The sequence below is a fragment of the Canis lupus genome, chromosome 35 (genome assembly GCF_011100685.1).
Source record: "Canis lupus familiaris isolate Mischka breed German Shepherd chromosome 35, alternate assembly UU_Cfam_GSD_1.0, whole genome shotgun sequence".
Taxonomy (NCBI): Eukaryota; Metazoa; Chordata; class Mammalia; order Carnivora; family Canidae; genus Canis; species Canis lupus.
The window spans coordinates 12,669,088-12,688,903 of NC_049256.1; the positions used below are offsets into that span (position 1 = coordinate 12,669,088).

General features: G+C 40.5%; 1 protein-coding gene, 1 long non-coding RNA gene and 1 other non-coding gene across 3 annotated transcripts in view; 2 read left to right on the plus strand and 1 right to left on the minus strand.

Moving 5' to 3' along the window:
* The window catches only part of ADTRP (androgen dependent TFPI regulating protein), a 62,629-nt gene extending 60,456 nt beyond the window's left edge, over positions 1-2,173 (minus strand). Inside the window, exons 1-2 of the mRNA XM_038584178.1 lie at positions 2,017-2,173; positions 1,067-1,321 (exon numbers count right to left, since the gene is read on the minus strand). Coding sequence (XP_038440106.1) covers positions 1,067-1,312 — 246 coding nt within the window. The 5' untranslated portion in view covers positions 1,313-1,321; positions 2,017-2,173. The remainder of the gene's footprint in view (positions 1-1,066; positions 1,322-2,016) is intronic.
* A 31-nt stretch (positions 2,174-2,204) lies between these two features.
* LOC111094014 lies at positions 2,205-16,099 on the plus strand. Its single transcript, XR_005384332.1, has 5 exons — positions 2,205-2,252; positions 6,749-6,809; positions 8,320-8,394; positions 15,286-15,389; positions 15,510-16,099. It is a non-coding gene; the product is annotated as an uncharacterized LOC111094014 (long non-coding RNA).
* On the plus strand, positions 14,315-14,423 carry LOC119867757. Its single transcript, XR_005384467.1, has one exon. It is a non-coding gene; the product is annotated as a U6 spliceosomal RNA (small nuclear RNA).
* Positions 16,100-19,816: the final 3,717 nt, after the last annotated feature.

Sequence of the window (19,816 nt, forward strand, 5' to 3'; positions counted from 1 at the left end):
TTTGTGTGTTTGTTTCATAAAATCCCGTGATTGAAAGAAGCAGTCACCTTGATAATTTCAAGGACACTAGAGCTGCCCAAGCTTGAAGCTTTCAGGCCAAAATCAAAAGCCAGCAAAAGGCCAGAGAGAAGAAAGCAGAACCTCCAGGTTGCTTGGATTTGAACCTTCTGAATTTTTTCTCCTTAGCACTTCAGAGTGTCAATTTTTCTGATCATGCATAACCTCTGCTTAGGATTGTAATTCCAAAGGATTGGAATATTTTGCCCGGTTTCTGAAATCAGAGGTTTTTATGGCACCCTAGGTCTTAGTTTAAAAAAAAAAATCTCAAACATTAATTAGCATCCCCAGAGGAGGTACTATTTTTAATTTTTAACTTTAATATTTTTACATATTCCCAAAACATTTTCTAAAAACCTATTTTTCTCCCATTCATTCACACTTCATTCATCAGAATGTGGTCAGCTGGGCTAGAGAGACAAGAAGGAATCAAGTCATAGGATTGGTTGGTAAATTGTTGAAAATGTGTATTTGCCATTTGGTTGGGTGATTCATCCTTTAAGATGGAGCCTGAGCCTATAAAAAATTGAAGTGGGATCTGAACATGGCAAAATGTGTTTGCTTTTCTTAGATAAATCTGTTAGTCTGTGCTGAAAAATGGCATCGTTCCCCCATTGGAAATTGTGCTTCCCACGCAACATACGCCACCCTGCCTTCCCTCACAGATTTCCCCAAGCAAAGTTCAAATTCTCGCTTGTGTTTGTAGTCAATCCCATGGTGAAACCATTAATTTAGTCTTTCCATTTGAGCTCATCTGAGAAGAGCTCCAAGATATGACTCTTTTCAAAGAGTGTTTAACAATTAGCACAAAACATAGCTACCAAAAACCTCTGAATTGGATTTCTCGGAGCCAATTGTCAAGTCAAAAAGAAAGCCAAAACCCAAAGACAATGAAGAAGGAAGACAAAGGATGAAATTTTGTATTTACCAAAAGTCAAAGGTGATATGTGTAAAAACGCTGATACTAGAGACTAAGAGCTTGCTTCCTGGTGCGGTCATATGGACTTACCAGATTTAGGAATGTCAAGTACTTCCAGTGTCCACCATTTAGAAAGATTTTGGATTTCTGCTGGTCCCCTCCTTGCTGTGAGATGTAATAATTGAGAAAAATATACCAGCTCAGAACAAGGAAATGGTATATGCAGGTACAAGTCCTCGTCATGGCTAGCTCTGACCAGGGAGCCATGGATGACTCAGGTAGCTTTCCTCTGGCGTCCTTCCTTGTGTGGGTCACAGCTGAAGTTGAATAAGGCATGCCCGAGAGCTGTAAAACACCCCCTCTGGGATTAGGAGTTCCCGCAAGACCGAATTTTGCTTCTCTCATAGGCTCCCTCCCTGATAATCTTGGGAGGCAGGATTACTGTTGGTTTTCAGATACCTTCATTTAGATAATGACAAGTAATCCCCAGATCTGCATAAGTTTCAGTGTTTTAGGCTTTGAAGAGGGGCAGGGGAGAAGGTAAAATCTGTACTTTGCACTGCTTGCCTGGGGTGGGGGTTAAGGGGCCTTATTGTGAAACAGCAATAAACTCTAATCAATACTGTCAGGGCCATATCCTCTTTTCATTCCTTTTTATCTGGGCAGAACAAGGAAGTTGGAATAATACTTCTTGAGAGATGAGGGTCAGGTTGATAGAAGGAGATGAGAGATTATGGGCACATTTATGGTACAAAGGGAGGTGAGTAGAAAGGGAAAGGATATTATAATCTTGCTCCTGAGGTCTCTAGGGCCCTATAGGCCCTATATAATCTGCAGCAAACTGCTCCTCCAGGGAGCAGCCCCAACACTTTTTTTCTTTTTTTTTCAGTTTTTTCTCTATACCCTAGAGAACCAAAGGTTACCTAGGGCTGCCCCAGATCATTTATATGGGTGTTTCTGTGCCCTGAGAAGGAAGAAGCATAGCAAGAGGTCTGTGGCCAAAGCATAGGAAGAAGTATGTAGCCATGACCCCGACATACCTGAGTTTAGACATTGCTGGGAGAGAGTGAGGGTCTCTGCATTGCCTCAGAGAGTAAGAAAACGTGCTTAGGCTGGGCAGAGTTTGCAGAACCTGGCCCTGCTCAGGCTCGGCAGAAGGCACCTGAGAGAGTGCTAGAAGTGATGATGCCTTGTGACATCACCAGCTTGTTTCCCTGGGCAACTGATTCAGAGGGTTCTGAGCAAAGCCCCAAGGGAAAGCTCCCAATGTTGTTATGTAAGTCTGGAGCTGATGCTGTTCGATGATTTAATCAAGGCTAACCAGTAGTTGGAGAAAGAATTACAGGCTACATACACACGGAGGGCAAAACAAAAGCAAACCCACCTCCTAAGAGTATCAGACCCCAGACATCAAGAATTCTATATGGTGGCAGGGGTGGGGAAAGCAAACCTCAGCCAGCAGTAGAGGGTCATCATTGTAAGTGTTCCCAAGGGGAGGGATGATCTGGCAAATGGTGACATAAAACTGTACACAATTCCATGGCCTAGGTTAAAATTACAAATACAGCAGTTCATGCTTTGACAGGGCATATTATGTGACAGGCCTTGCTCTAAGTGCTTTACAATATTAGCTCATTTAACACTCTAGACACCCATACAAAGTAAGTACTATTATGAACCTCATTTTCAAATGGGGCTGTTAAAAGGATGCTCAAAAAGTAGTAAGAGACAGAGCTTCAGTGTGCACTGACCATAACGAAGCAATGTTTGCTCTGCATGCCCTCAGACTGCCTTTGTGATGTCTCTCCACTTTCTGCTGACCCTCTTTTATTCCTCTATCTCTGCCATGGGAAAATTCTCTCAGGAAAGAATCAGATCTGTTTTGAAACTTGGTGCACATATAGGTTATTGTGCTATGTTTCCTGCGGTGTTTTCAGGGTACACATCATTATAGATTAGGGGTTTGATACCTTTTTACAAAAATCTCAAGCAGAATTCTGCAGATGGGTAAGGATTTGGGGCAAAAGTGAGAAAAGACAGGCAGACAAAGACTCAAATATCTGGAACATGTATACCCAACCTGGAAACTGGCCTTTTAACACCTGGATTTTTTTTTTCCTGCATTAATCTCAATGCTGGCCTGGAAACCTGGCCTTTTAACACCTGGATTTTTTTTTTTCCTGCATTAATCTCAATGCCCATAGATGAAACCTTTCATAAATATTGATACAGTTGGGGCATCTGGGTGGCTCAGTGGGTTAAGTGTCCAACTCTTGATTTCATTTCAGGTCTTGAGAGTGGGCCCCACATCAGGCTCTGGTGCTGGGTGTGAAGCCTATCTAAGATTCCTTTTGTCCCTCTCTCTCCTCTCCCCTCAAAAAAATATTGATACAACTATTTAAATTTATTTGTAAGTTGTTCAGTGTTTGACATTGGAATCCACTTGTTACCATTTTAATGAATAACATATTATATCTATCTATCTGTCTGTATTTAATTCAATGTATTTTCTCATAAAAATTTCCAGAGAAATGTTGTCTAAAGAAAATTCTACCTTGTGACCATGTTCACACCACAATTTGTATCTCTAGTTGAATAACTGATAAATTTTCATGAAGTACTTTGGCCATCTGTCTCCTGCTCTGAGACCAGGTGGAGCTTTGTGGAATAAAGATAGTGTCACCACTTAGCTGCAAAATATTACAAACTAATACATACTAAATCTGCTATTAGCCTGCCTTTCTCCACTCTTCTAGTATCTGGAGGCCTCATGTCATATTCAGGAGAAGAAGATAATTGTTTCCTAACTTAATAAAAAACTGACAGAAATACACTTTTTTTTTTTTACAGGAAACACTAAAAATATAAAATAACCATATTTCACATTTTGAATTGAACAGATAACTTGACTCTTAAAAGTAATGTTCTTGGAAACTCTCTACCTTCTGGGAGTTTAGAACACTAACCTTTAATTTCACAAATAATTATTGAGGAACTGCTAATTGAGGAGTACTTATGAGGTTCTGTGGATTCCCTGAGGAATAAAAGAGAGAGAGAGCAATAGCCAATCCCTGTCCTCATGGAGGTTTTATTCTAGTTAGGGAGATGGACATTAAATAACAATGTAATTAGGTGTTAATTCATAATTAAGGTAGTTTCTGTGGAGGATAATAGCGCGAGACCTGGAGTGGTCTCTTGTAAACAGAGCTGTCCTCCCAATACTCCCAACAAGCTCTAACCATCCTTCCCGATCTTTTTTGAGAGCTCCTCCTTCTCTCCCAGCACGTTATGTGTTTGTGTTTCCCAGGGAGCTACTCCGGGCCTCTGCCCTTCTCCCTATATACTTACCCTAGTGATGCTGCCCACTATCACGGTTTCTGCCACGACTTTCCAGTCTATAATCACAAATTTTATATCTGTATTCCCAGCCCTCTCTCCATCCCCACAAAGCTTCAAACGTATCTTTGACTACTTGTTGCATATTTCCTGAATGAGTCAGATGCACTTTAAACTCAAGATGTCTAAAATGAATTCACTAGCTTGCCCCAAATCTAACTTCTTGTCTCCATCCTCTGTCTTGGGGGGTTGGCCCCCTTGTCCAGCCGGGGAGCCTTCTTTGTCTCCTCTGTATCCCGCACTGCCCAAATCCTGCCAACTTCATCTCCCAAATCAAACTCATGTCAATCCTCCTCTTGCTATTTTGTTTACAGCTACCCTAGTTCAAGTCTTCCCAATCTCTTCCCAGTTGGTGCTGTCTTCCAACTGGTTTCCTGGATTCTAGTCTTATCCCTAATTCCATTCTTCCCTAGATGAGGAAGTGAGTCTATCCAAAAAGCCAGTCTAACCATATCCCTCTCCAGCCCTTTAATGTATCAATATCATGTACAGGAGAGCATTTTGATGTTCCTCCAACCACACCTGGCTAAGTCATGCGCCAGTGCTTTTGCTCCTACTACCTCCTCTCCGTGATGGCCTCCTCTCAACATGTCTTTGATTGGATATCTGATAACCATCCTCTAAAATGCAGCTTAGCAGTTTCCTTCTCTAGAAACTCTTCTCTGAACATCTCAACCAAGCCATGTTAAAAAACTCCCTTCTAGTCTTCCTTAATACCCTGTGCATCTCTGCATGTTTCATGCTGATTATTAATGTCTTAGTCCATTCCGGGTGCTATGACAAAAATACCATAGGCTGGGTAGCTTATAAACAACAAAAACTTATTTCTCACAGTTCTGGAGTCTGGGAAGTCCAAGGTAAAGGCACTAGCAGATTCAATGTCTGCTGAGAGCTTCCCGGTTCATTCATTGATGGTCATCTTCTTGCTACATCTTCACCTGTGGAAAGGGATGAAAGATCCCTCTGAGGACTCCCATGTAAGGGCAATAGTTCCATTAATGAGGGCTCCACCTTTGTAGTTCAATCACCTCCTTCGGATCCCATCTCCTAACACCATAACACCATCATTTTAAGGGTTAAGATATAAATTTTGGAGAAACAAAACGTTTAGTCCATAGTAATTCAAATTGAATCTCTTTCATGAACTCTCATCTCCCTGGGCTCAGAGATGGTGTTTTTGGATTCTTAGAGCTTAGCATAGTGCTGAACACACAATAAAAACTTAATAAATGTCTGTCAAATGGACAAATATGTATATACCAGACATACTTGTCTACTGAGCCTTATTATAAAGCCAGCTCATTCATGAAAATCTTACTATCTAATCAAAGTGTTCAGTTGCTGGTTTCTGGTGAGAAGCTGGAATACTAAGATGAGTAAGGCATAACCCAGGCCTTGGAGGAACTCATAGTCAAATGGCAGAGACAGAAATCTAAACTAAAAAATCATAGCACAATGTGATAAGTACTATAATAGAGGTATGTATAACCTATTAATGGAACCTAAATTATCTTGCACATTTTCTGTCATTCTAACTATTCAGGAGATTGACTTCAAGATAAATGCATTGAGTGAATCATCAGAAACCCCTGATGCCATGTAGGAGAAGATAAGGATTAATGTGATCTCACTGTGTAAAGTAGCCATGACCACCAGCATGAACAATGGTTTTGTCTAGTAGAGATTATAACCCATTCCTAGGCCAGTCACAAAATGAAGAAGTACAAAAAGCAGGGGCTCAACCTGGGCTCTAGTTTACTGTGGGATGATCAGCCATCAGCCTCATTGGGGCATTAGTCACCTCGAGTGTGAAATGGGACTTGGGGTACCTACAGTGGTGATTATCTTGCTTCCTAAAGCCAGGACATCTACTGAGCTAAAGGAGCATTTACCAAACCTGGCCTCCGAAGACACTAGAGGGAAGCCCCAAGCCAACCCCCACACATACCATGGAGCCAACTAGAGCAGAAGGTGTTGAAAGATGCTCTGTGGTGTTAGCTACAGGTAGCACAGTGGTGTGAAGGAAATGATGGCAGAGCTCAGAATTCTTGAGGTTATGTTGAAAAAGTTGATACGTATGGTTTCATTTTGGCTCAAAAGAGAGGCCCCTCCAGTTGCTGGTGCTAAACAAACAACTAGCCAATAAATCCCAATCATTTTAAGCTTCAAGATAGGTCAGCAGGACTTAGCTGCATTCTACTTAGCCTCTTGCACAGAGCCAAATTGGCTCATTCCCTTTAAAGCTGGTGTACGTCCACATACTTTATAGGTTCTCTTAACTTTGCCCATACTTCAGTAAATAGTCCCATCATTAAATTTCCATCTGAATGGGCTAACTTTTCCAGCTGGAATGCTAACTGGTGTATCTCCTCCTAGGTGAGCTCCTCCTAGGGAGTCTGATACACCTCTGGAACCTCAGAACTATTCATGGTTGCAGGTAAATACCAGATGTTGGTAAAGATCTGTTGGCAAGGATCAATTTTGGTATTATGGTATTCTTAATATCGAACTAGGGAGCTCTCTAATCCTTGGGTTTCCTGATAATTACCATCCTTGTCACTCAGAGCTGTTTTCATTTCCCTAAAACCCCTGCTGCTTCTGACCCAGTATACCTCAGTGACTTTTAAAGGACCTCTCCTCAGTAAAAGGTAAGTGATTCTGGAAATAATTAAATGTGTGTGTGACATCCAATTGGAGTCAAGGTTCAGGGGAAATAGGCTCTTATTTTCAGTGGCTTTTGCATCCCTACGAGCCTTTGTCCATTTGTTGTACATGCAGCTATGAGTTAGAATGAAGCGTTTCACCCATTGGGTTATTGATGACACACCTCAGAACATTTGCTTTTCTCAGAGGTCACTGTGACTACTCTGCTTTTTAAAAACCAGAACATTCATGGAAGGCCCCTTCTGAAATCTCTTTGGTGAGAACATGGGTGGGTTTCCAGCCACCAAACCAAGCCAACTCTAAAAGGCAGAGGCATCTATCTTCTTTGAGAACTTTCCTGGCCCACCACTTTGTCTGTTGCACCAGGAAACCTCATTCAAACCTGCCTTGCTCTTTGCTCTTGGGGTTGGTTTTCACAGGAATACAGTGTTCAGTGCTGATCTTCTCAGATTCACTCAGAGGAGCAAAGTTGTCCTTTGGCAGTTTTTTGAAGATCCATTTTTAGTGGAGAGGCCAAAGAACTCTTCCTGTTTACAAGCATGAAATTGACACATTGTTGTAGAAGTTCAAAGCGGGAAAGAACCGTTTGAGGTCAGTTAATTCAACCTCTTCATCTTTCAGAGAAGAAAATTAAAGCTCAGAGGAGTTAAAGGACTTACCCCAAATCACAGAGCTATTAGTGGGGGAGCAGTGACTAGAATACAACGCTCTTAATCAGGCCAGCGAGCTCTCACTCTTTCTTGAGTTGTTTTTGTTTTGTACCCAAGTTCTAGAATTTTCAGGTGATTTTTTTCTTGCTTGAATTAGCTTGTCACTTGATTATATGAGGTCTGATGAAGTTATTAAAGAGAAAACATCTTCCTAGAAATGGCCTTTTCAGCCTCTGAGTCAGATTTCACATTTTTTGCAAATACCGTGTTAATCAGACATGCTCAGTTTCTCATAAGAGAACTCAGATATTTTCAACAGATTTTTACACCCTGAATTAATCGGCACAATTAAGAAACACACTCAGTGCTGACCAGCAGTACATTCTAGTTTCAATCTTTTGAAATTCTCATGTGAATTTCTGCTCTCGTGGGTACTTCACCCTAAGATCAGCAGTTAAGCTCTGGTTATTTTATTTTGGCAGTCTGTATAGAAATATGTAGGATTCATGTACAGTTAAATACATAAACCACTCTTTGATTTGCTGGTTTTCTATCTAATAATTATATCATTTGCTGAACGAAGGTATTGACACCCCCAATAATAATTATGGATTCAAGTATTTCTCTTTACAGCTCTATCAAATTTTTCTGTGTGTATCTGAGACTATTGTTTGGTGCATACATCTTTAGGACTGCTATGTCCCACTGGTGAGTAATCCTTTTATCATTATGTAATATCTTTTTATGCTTCTAGTAAGTTTTTTTTGTTCAGATAAAGTCTACCTCACCTAATATTAATATTACAATTCCTTCTTTTTTTAAATTGATACTAACATAGCATATTTTTTAATCCTTTTGTTACTGATCTATTTTGTTGAAATTAAAGTGAATTTCTTGTAAATATTAATATTACAATTCCTTCTTTTCGTAAATTGATACTAACATAGGACATATTTCTTAAGCCTTTTGTTGCTGATCTATTTTGTTGAAATTAAAATAAGTTTCTTGTAAACAACATTGATGGGTTGTGGGGGTTGTTTTTATTTTTTTAACTCACTATGCCAATTTCTCTTTCTTTTTTTTTTTTTTCAATCTCTGTCCTTTAATTGGTATATTTAGACCATTTACATTTAAGGTAGTTGTCTACTATGTAATTATTTGTTATTCTTTGTCTCCTCTATTTCTTGTACCTCTGTTCCTCCTTTCTTGCCTTCCAATGTATTAGTTTGAACACATTTTAGTGTTCTATCTTGATTGAATTATAGTGGTTTTGAGTGTATCTGTTTGTGTAGTTTTCTTAGTGGTTGCTCTGGGAATGCCAGTATATGCACGTGACTTCCTAGAGTCTATTGGCATTAACATTTTACCATTTGAAATGAAGTGTGGGCTCCTGGCTTCCACTTTAGTCTCTTTGCTTTTCCCTCTTTTAAATATCATAAGCATCAGATGGTGTAATTTTTGTTCTACTCATTAAATACAATTTGGAAAGCTCATGAGAAGAGTTAGTCTATTGTGTGTACTATACTTTTGCTCCTTACATTGTTCTTTCATCCTTTCCAATGTTTCGAGTTTCCTTCTGTTATCATTACCTTTCATCGTGAAGTACAGTTGATCCTTGAACAATGCTGAAGTTAGAAACAGCAATCCCCTGTATAGTCTGCATGTAGTGTTTGACACTCCAAAAGCTTAACTACTAATAACTGACTATTGACTGGAAGCCTTACCAACAACATAACTGTCAACTAACAAGTATTCTATATATGTCTTATATGTGGTGTTCTTACAATAAAGCAAGCTAGAGAAAACATGTTAAGAACATCATAAGGAAGAGAAAATGCATTTATAGTACTAGTTATATAGTTGTTGAAAAAATTCTGTGTATAGGTAGGCTGGGCCAGCCAAAGGGGCAGCAGTGAGGCTGGGCCTGGCCCACAATGGTGACATTCCTCTGCCTGCTGGCCTTAGCTTGGTAGAATCAGCTGTTGTTGGGCCCACAGGTGGCAACAGAGGTCTGGAAGTACACTACAGTGTACTACAACTACAGTTGCCCCATCTACCCAGAAGTAGACCACCAGCCCGTAGCCATTGGCAGTTGTGGCTACTCACGAGTTCCCGAGGTTCCAGGAGGCCATAGAGCCAGGGCAGCACATGGCGGGAGATCTATGGCCAGCCCAGCAGGGGTCTGAAGCTCCCAGCTGCCCCTGCAGCTTTCAGAGACTAGTTCATGGAAGATAAGGGGCAGAGGCATCAAGGGCTCAGACTTCCTATACAATGTGGTGCCTGCCCTCTGGGCTGTTCCTTTGTTTAGCCTAGCCTCCCTCCTGCCAGTACAAAGCACTCAACCCAACCATCCTGTTGGCACACAGGGAAACCTGCAGATCTCCCTGGTCCTGAAATCCCCAGGAGCTGCTGATACCCTTGTTAGGCCTTCCTGGGTACTCAGAGGGCAGCAGGTGGGGCCTCTGCATCAGTCCTCTTTGATCTGATCCTGTAGAGACTCAGGTACACAGTTGCAAATAAACACTTTGTGGCTTTTGCTGTCAACTCTTTAAAAAAAAAATCCACATTTAAGCTGATTTAGGAAGTTTAAACTGGTATTTTGCAAGGGTAAACTATATTTCCCTTAGCCATTTTTTAAAGACAATTCTGCTAGCAGCAAGATTCATTAAGTTTTCCTTCATCTGAGAATGTCTTTATTGCCCTTTCATTCTTGAAGACTTTTGTAAGATATAGAATTTACCGTTGACAGTTTTTGTCTTTCGGCACTTGAAAAATGTGCAACTTCCCTCTGGCCTTCATGATTTCAGATGAGAAATCTGTTTTTATTTGAATTTATGTTCCTTATGGTTGATGTGTTGTTTCTCTCTAGTTGTTTTGATGATCTTGTCTCTAGTTTTCAGAAGTGTAATTATGATGTGCTGTGGCATCGATGTTTTTGGACTTATCATCTTTGGAGATTGTTCAATTTCTTAAATGTCTTTCACCAAACTTGAGAAATTTTCAGCCATTATTCTTTTTGAATATACTCTTTCATTCCAACTCTTCTTTCCATTCTCCTTCTGGGACTCCCATGATATAAATTTGGGGATTTTGTTACAGTTCCCTGAGGCTCTGTTTATACTTTTTCTAGTCTGTTTTCTGTTTTTCATATTGAGTACATTCTAAGTTCATCAATTATATCCTCTGTTATCACCACTTTATTATTGAGCTCATCCAATGAGGTGTGTGTGATTTTTAAAAAAATTCTGTTATTGTGTCTTTCAGGTTTATAATTTCATCTTGGTTCTTTTTATTAATTTCTATTTCCTTGTTGATATTTTCTATTTTTCATTTTTTAGGAGAATTGCAAATTCGTTAAAGCATTTTTACAATAACTCTATAGGATCCTTGTCAGATAATTCCAGTATCTGTTTCATCTCTGTTGTTGGTGTCACTTGATGACCATTTTTTTCATTCAAGTTCTGCTTTTCCTGGTTTTTGGTGTGGCCAGTGATTTTTTTTTTCTTTTGTATCTTAGATATTTTGGTTATTATCTTAAGAGTCTCTGAGTCTTATTTAAATCTTTCATTTTAATCAATCACTCTGTTTAGGTTTAGCACTCAGGTCCTGGCTTGACTTTTGTAAGCTATGGTTCCAGTAATAAATTAATTTCTTCAGAGTTTGTAGTGCCTCTTTGATGTGCTTTCTTTATCCAGTGGACCTGGAGCTCCCAGAAGGATGAAAATATCTCCAGACATTTCCAAAAGCCCCTTGGGGAGAATATCACCCCCAGTTGAGGAGTATTGCTTGACAGAAGTCAGAAGAATTCAATGTTCCCTGTGTGGGACAGGTCATGATCCTGTAGGAGGAGGATATATTCTCCCCCAAAGTCTTATGCACGAACTTCAGGATCCCAGTCTGTGTTTGTGTGCACTAACTCCTCTGGCCTGGGATGAGGAAAAGGCTTTATTTGCCTCTTACTACATCTGTTCAAACTTGTATTCAGGGATGATATACTGACAATGCCTCCTATAATGAAACAGGATCTGATTTCTTGTAAAACCCAGCTCTAAGGATAATCTAGCTCCAAACAAACAAGTGGTCTTTATTATGGAATTACAGCTATGAAGTTTCAAGGTGAAATCCTCTTAGCATTACATATATATGTATGCATATTTATATTTTCTGCTTTAAGACATGCTGCCAAAGATTGTTATCAGATACATCCTTTTTGCTTGTTAGTTGGTTTTCTTATTTCTACATGACTGAGATGACATCACATGACCTTTTGAAAGTTTTTGCTTTTCTGCCTGGAAACATAGGGCAGTGTTTCATAAAAGTGAGGGAAAGGTTGCCATGCTTTTTAAAAAAAAAAAAAAAAAAAACTAACTTTAAAAAAGGAAAGGAAAGGAAAGGAAAGGAAAGGAAAGGAAAGGAAAGGAAAGGAAAGGAAAGGAAAGGGAAGGGAAGGGAAGGGAAGGGAAGGGAAGGGAAGGGAAGGGAAGGAAAGAAAAGAAAAGAAAAGAAAAGAAAAGAAAAGAAAAGAAAAGAAAAGAACAAAACTGCCAGATTGCTTATTGCAGAGTTGAGTCATTTGACCAAAAGGAGTTGTTTCGGCTAATCATTTACTCAGCTGCCCTCTGAATAGAAATGCCATTCTCAAATTGTATGAAAATTAAATGAAACCTCACAGAATACTTGTTTACCAGATTAGCTGAAGTTTAAGGTCAAATCTGTTGGCCTCCTTGGCATTTTCTACATGCCAAGAAGTCTAAATTATTACAAATTAATTATTCAACTGGAATTGCTTCACATTATCCCGTTGGTGGAGGTGCCTCTATGATCACTAAGCAATTTCCACCATTCTCCTCCAGAATGTTCGTGACATTTGGGGCTACTGAAAGTTAATCCAATTATGTATTGGCATCCAAAATAAATCACACACCAATGCAAAATAAACTTAGCTTCTCTCTCTTACCTTCAATAAAAGTAGATTTCTTTGAAACATGGCCTGCTCTGGATAAGAATGTTTTATGGACTGTGAGCTCCTGGAGACAGAAGTAGAGCTGGTTCTCAGCTGATTGGAGGAAATGTCTCCTTCTGGCCGTCTTCTTTGACACCAGCCCTTTCTTTGTGTACTTGTCTTAAAGAGGTCTAAACTTTTGTCCATGATATTCTACCGATTTCCTTTCTCTGTCCATTTTCCAAGAATCAGAAGGAATCTTGATAAAAGGATTTGGGAAAGTCCTAATAGGGAATAAATGAAACATAGCCACTTGTCTTCAAGGCTGTCCTCAAACCATAAGGCCTCCTTGCCAATGAACTTACTTGAAGTGCTGGGAAGCTAACTTTTTTTTACATGTTTTTGGAAACAATAATTACTTCACTGAAGGTGTAATGATCTTCTCCCCCATCATAGTAGTAATATAAAAAGAGTTTTTACATAGTTTTTTGGCTCATTAGTGGCGTTAGTGTGAGCATCTCTGGTTCCATTGATCTGGCTATAACTTTGAAGGTGAAGACTGGCTCAGGAGCTCAGAGAGAATGTACTGGGTCTAGAAGCCCTGGGATCCAGGGCCAAAGAGAAAAATCCACCCCTTCGTCCTGGCACTGCTATTGTCCTGTTGTCTGCCATCGGAGACATCATTGTGGGGACGTTACGAGGAAGAGGATGACAGAGGAAATGTCTGCAAGCTGCTGGATGATTTCAATGGCTCTCAATTTGCTTTCTGTTATTTTGGTGAGGCTGCCTGCCTGCCTGCAGTCAAAGGTTGGCTTCTAAAGAAGTGTGGCCTCCAAAGCAAAGTGTGGCATAATATCTTCGTACGGTGGCCAAGAGTGTGAGCATCAAAATTAGTGTGCCCTACTTCAAATCCTGGTTTCTTCCCACCTGTATGCCCATGAACAAGTTAACGAAACTTTCTGTGTCTCAGTTTCTTCAGCTATAAAGTAGGGTTAATAATAGTGGACAATTCATAGTGCTGCCGTGCAAGTGAAATGAAACAGTCTTTGCAAAGTTCTGAGGATAGAGCCTATAAGGTGGTAAGTACTCAATAAGCATTAGGCCTTATCATAGAAAGTACTTGCAAAGTGCCTGTGCTCACAGCCACCACCTGATCAGAATGCCCATCTGGACCACAAGGACCTTACCACCAGGAAGTACATTTGTAATAACAACTTTTGCTGCATATTTTATGGGAGTGGCATGATAGAGGTGCTGAATTAATCAACAGGCCCTCCTTTGCAAGCAGCCTGAATTCTTTCCAAAAAACTTTGATGGGAATGATTTTCAAACGTATTTCAAAATTCTCTTAAGGGCAACATTAATTTTTAAACTAAAGAGAAGTTGTTACCCTTGACCTGGGGCTTTCCATTCAGACTGTAATGACCTATAATTTCCCAATGCCCCTGCTAAGTTTGTTAGGAATTGAAAAGAGCAACTGAAATTGACCTAAAGTCCAATGTTTGTGAATTATCACTACCTCTCGCTCTGAGAGAGAAACAGAGAGAGAGATTGCGAATGCACATGTGTTGGGGAAGGGGCAGGTTTGTGTGGGCAAGGGAGGGTAGGAGGAAAAGCAAACAGTATTGAGCTGGTGTCTTTGTTTTAATCAAGGGGAGTGCTAAGTGATAATCAAATTGTCTTCTAGCACTCCCCTTGGCAGCACAAATACTAAAATTGGAATAATGCAGAGAAGATTAGCATGGCCCCTGTGCAAGAAATATCTCCTGGTAGCAGAGAGAAATATAGAAACAATTCAAGTGTGCCTGACTGTTTACTAAATTTTGAAGGTTGAGAAAACAGATTTTGAATGCATAGCCCAGATATTAACTAGAAAGAAATATTTTTTTCTAAAGAAATCAGGAAGTAGGACTATTGGTTAATGATGAAGGTCAACGTGCATAACCCTAATAAGCCACACAGAGGCCTGTGGGGGGAGTCCTGGGAGTTGTCTGTGTTTGGGAGGTAGAGAAATGGCCCTAGGTACCTCAGAGTTCACAGACAGGGAAGGAAAGAGGAGACACTGCTTAGCCCCCCCAGTTCTCTGCCCTTCCACCTCATTCCCAGCTCAGCAGGGTGACCCTGGGAAGCTGAATTATGGATCCTTCACCAGCCCCACACAGAAGAGAGTCTGGTATCCATGCCCAGAGTTCCTGAGAGAGTGCTTTGTGAGCCTCCTCAGTGAGCTTCCTTTGAACAGACCACAAAAGGACATTCCAGCCTCTCATCCTGGATGGGTGCTATGGACTCAACGCCAAAATTCACATATTGAAACCCCAATCCCAAAGGCGATGGTATTCAGAGATGGGAGCCTTTGTTTGTTTGTTTTTAAGATTTAATTTATTTATCCATGAGAGACACAGAGAGAGAGGCAGAGACACAGGCAGAGGGAGAAGCAGGCTCCATGCAGGGACCCTGACCTGGGACTCAATCCTGGGCCTCCAGGATCAGACCCTGGACTGAAAGCAATGCTTAAACCACTGAGCCACCCAGGCTGCCCCATATGGGAGCCTTTGAAAGATAATTAAGTCATGAGGATAGAGCCCTTATGATGGAATTGGAGCTCTTATAAAAGAAGAGACTGGAGAGAATTTTTTCCTTTCTCTGCTCCCTGTCAGGTGAAGAGACAATGAGAAGATCACCTTCTGGAAACCAGGAAGTCAGCTCTAACCAGACACTGGATCTGCTGGCACCATGATCTTGGACTTCCAGCTCCAGAACTGTGAGAAATACATGTCTGTTGGTTAAGCCACCTGGTATTTTTGTTAACAGCAATCTGAACTGTCTAAGGCAATGAGTACACCCATTCCATCTTCCCTCCATTTTTTTTTTTTTTTTTTAGGTGGGAAGAGCTTCCTGACAATGTGAGACATGAAGATGGTGGATCCATTTAACCTGGTGTGGACTGAGCCTGGGTGGAGGTTAGAATTAAGAGTGCCTTCAACTGCCTAAGGAAAGGAGAAAGATAAGGAAGGACGTAGAACTTATCCTTTGGAAAGCTAAAACTATAATTGCTAGACATTGGACATTTAAAATTATTGTAACATATGATTTTCATTAGTTTCTTAAAACAAATATAGCAACCATATAAATAATAGTAAGTGCTAATGTTTATTATGCACATCAGTGGCCCAAGCGGGTACCAAGCATTTCACAGGTATGCTATAATTTTTTCTTTCCTCCAGACCTCTAAAGCAAGTATTATCATGCCATTTTATAATTCGAGAAGCCACATCTAAGTATATGGGTGGCTAAATAACTTGTCTAAGGACATGATAACAAATAGCAGAATTAGGACTTAAAGTCATTCCTATTTGAGTCAGAAACCCACTATCATCTGGGGGCTCCAGATACTTTCTTTGCAACTATTCCATAAATGTTAAATAATTCCAAAATAAAAAGTTATTTGAAAAAAATAAAAACCATTATCTAAACTGCTCTACTGTTCTCTTTCCAAATAACTTATGAAAGTTTTGCTTTGTTTCTATGTTAAATTTCCCAGAAATTTTGAAAAATAGTGTGTTATATTTTCACCTAGGGATCCTTCCAGCATCTATGTTTGTACTCTTTCATGTAAAGCACTTAGAAAAGTGCTTGCCACTTGAACAGGTCTCAGTAAACATTAATCATCATCATCATCCTCACCACTGACTTCACAAATAATCATTTATTACATTATACTTTAAGAATCAGTGTACATATTAAATTCCTCCACTAGACCGTGGATGACTCAAGAGTAGAGACCATAGGAGGTGCTCACTAACATTTTATAAAATGAGTAAATCCCTGTGTTCACAATTAGATCTTTCAGCAGTGAATCATCAAATCGACAGGTAGTTTGTTTCTGTTTCTAACTTGCCTCTGCCCCTGGGGGCAAATGGCTGTCTTCTCCATGATCTTGGCCACCTTTATAAGAAGAGAAGCCCCGTTGCTGCATCCATCTGATGCTTGTGGTAGGCATGCAATTGACATAAAGCTGCACTTTCCAAAAGTACTCTTCCTCCAGCATGTCCTCCCTCAACTCTAACTCAGTTAGATCCAGTCATCTTCTCTGCTATGCTGTGCATCAGGGGAAATCTACACATGGGAACAAAATTAATGTGACCTCATGCCTTTTGGACACAATTTAAAAGGGGTCAGATTGTCTTTTCTTGCTGTCAGGTGCAATGTTTCTTATGCCATGTCCCTATTTTCCATTGACTGCCAACACTGTTTATAAATTTGTGGGATCTAGGAAGAGTGAGGGCACAGCTCCAGAAGCCTGATGCATCAGGAAATGTGAACTCTGGAAACAAAAGTGTTCGCTGTGGCTTTGCTGAACCAGCACACTCTGTGTGCTCACTGAGATGGCAGGCCCATCACATGTTTGCCCGGCCAACTGGTGATGACTAGGGTGCTGCTTTAAAAGATGTTAGTTCTAGGTAATTGCAGGAAATATCCTCTAGCTCAGCACTATTCAACAGAACCTTCTGCAGTGACAGAGATGTATGTATCTGTGTTGTCTAATAAGGTGGAGTGGGAATAGGGAGCCACCAAGGCAATTGCAGTATTGGGTAAAACCATCTCAGCTTGATTACAGGGTGAGCACTGCTCAGAAGCATGACCTTTGTCAGAGGATGGGGAAATGGAGGGCATGGGGCTGTGGGTAGGGGTGTAGATGTGTCACCAGGTTTTTGACATATGAAGTGAAACTCTTGGAATGCGGTTTCCTTTTCTCTGTCTTCTCTTGAAAATGTGTATTTTCAATAAGCTAAACAATCTGTTAGAAATTGCGCCTTTTCAGTCTTATACCTCGAAAGAGGTGTATATATATTATTTTTGAATTCCTGTCTCATTAACAACTGTGCCATTTTCCCTCCTGACAAAATAAAAACAAAAACAATTGTTTAAATCGGATGTCTTGGTTCATGGTTAACAATGAGACTTAGATCAGGTATGACTCTTGGTCCCAAGGTAAAATTGTTACTGGGGCATCAAAAAAAAAGCATCAAGCATCACATGACCTCCAACTATACGTTTTGCTATTCGCCACAGATGATTTATATAATTGGGAGGGTGAAAGAACATGGATAATTTACTTCCTAGAAACCTCTTTATTTTATTTTTTTTGAGTGAGAAAATAAGTGCATAAGCAAGGGGATGACATGAGAGGGAGAGAAAGAATCTTAAGCAGACACCATGTTCAGTGCAGAGCCAATGCAGAGCTCAACTGACTTGTTCCTATGACCCTGAATTCATGACCTGAACAGAAATCAAGAGTTGGAAGCTCAACCGATTGCATCACTCAGGCACCTCTGCTTCATAGAAACTTCTTAAGCTCCAGCAAGTTGATCCTAGGTAAGGGAGCCTATTCCTTGAATCCTAAATACATCTAGAACTGTCTATATCCCAGCATAAGCACAGGGCACTGTGTCCTGAAGGTAGGAGCCTTGATCTGCTCATTGATAAGAAGAATGATAGGTATTGTCAAAATAGAAATAATACATTATTTCAAATATAGGTTCTTCATATAGTCCTATTGCAATTTTAAGCCTTCACCATTTTTCTTTGTTTTAAGGCATGACTTTGAAAAATCAATAAGCATAATTAGTCAGAAAATCCAATTTCTTTCTCCATTTGTTATAGAAATTAATTTGGCATGCTACAATTTGAAAAATAAAAAGTATGCATGTACTAACCATATTTTGTATATCTAACCCATTGTGTTCAATTGGGTCCTGTGATTATTTTGAAATGCTGCCTACAATCTATATTTCAGACCAAGGAGGGCTTTTTTTTTTTTTTTCATTTCATATAAGACATATCCTTAAGCATAAATTTGCTATTTCTTGCTCTTTGAAATCTTGTCAGTCCCAAGAGAAAAGTATTCCGGAGATCATTCTACATCAACCCATGGGTTTTCTGACCCAGGATCCCTGAGATTTGCTAGCTGGGTTCAATAGGAAGATCTAACTCGAAGGCCACACCATCTCTAGATCTAGAGGGTTTACGTCAGCACCTCATTGTACTGCCTTCCTTCCAGGGACTCCAGGCTACCCCACCAAATCTCATCTCCTCTCTCTTGTATGTCTTCAGGTGGCTTTCCATTTCCCAAAGGCCTATCAACTAATCTCATATCTGGTTAAATAGAGAGTAGAGATAACTGTTGGGCTTGACTGAAGGGCACAACACAGTGGTCAGTGATTCACCATCAGCTTGCGTGTGTGCGTGTGCGTGTAGTGGGGTACCTTTTCTCTCTATCCTGTCACTGCCACCTAGAAATTTTGTCACAAAAACCTAGATACTACACTGTATAAACACCTGGGACACTGGGAAGCAAGACAGGCCAGGCTATAACAGATGGCTCTTCATTGATTCTTCCTCGGGATATAGGAAGAATTTTTCCTGATTGTAAAGAAGACAATAAATGAGAGGTCATCTGCTCTGCTTTGAAAGGAACAAGGATGGAGACAAAGAGGCCCCTTCTCAACCTCAGGGCATGTCGTGTTTCCAGGATGACTCACTGTATTCCTGTGGCTGGAGCCTGGAGACCCACTGCCGCCTCCTACCTGGATAAGTGAGTCGGGCACAGCCCAGCATGGGTGTGTGCACCAAAGCAGCAAGCAGCAGATCGAACCTGGCCTTGCTCTAATCTGTACCTCATTGGGTTCACGTGGTGTGGGGGGGAACCCCTTTTTGGGTCACTCTGCAGCGGAGCCTGCGACACCGTGTGTACTTTACCAGGGGCCTTCTGGCAGCAATGGCACCATATTGATTGGCTGAACCTGTGAGTGATTTCAGTGGTTTAAAGTTTAGAACAGTTTTGGCTACATCAGAGTGGTACCTGGGCAAGTCATCAGGGGAAAAGGGTTTGGAAGTGGGGAAGGTCTTTTGCCATTTTGGAAGACACATCCTGCTGACACCTGCTTGCTCCACAGTTTCTGTTCTCAGGTTGCTTGGGCCGAAGTGCTCATGGTCAACACCTAAGGGGGCCAGGAAGCACATTCACCCCATAGGAGTTTGATAATGAATACTCAGTTGAGTACATTTTGAAAACAAAAGGGAACAAGATATGTAAGTTGGAGAAACCCCCCAACTGGAAGATGAAAAGGCGTTCTACTTTTGGATCTCAATTTCTCTAATATGCAGGAAATTCTCCCCTTACCCCTT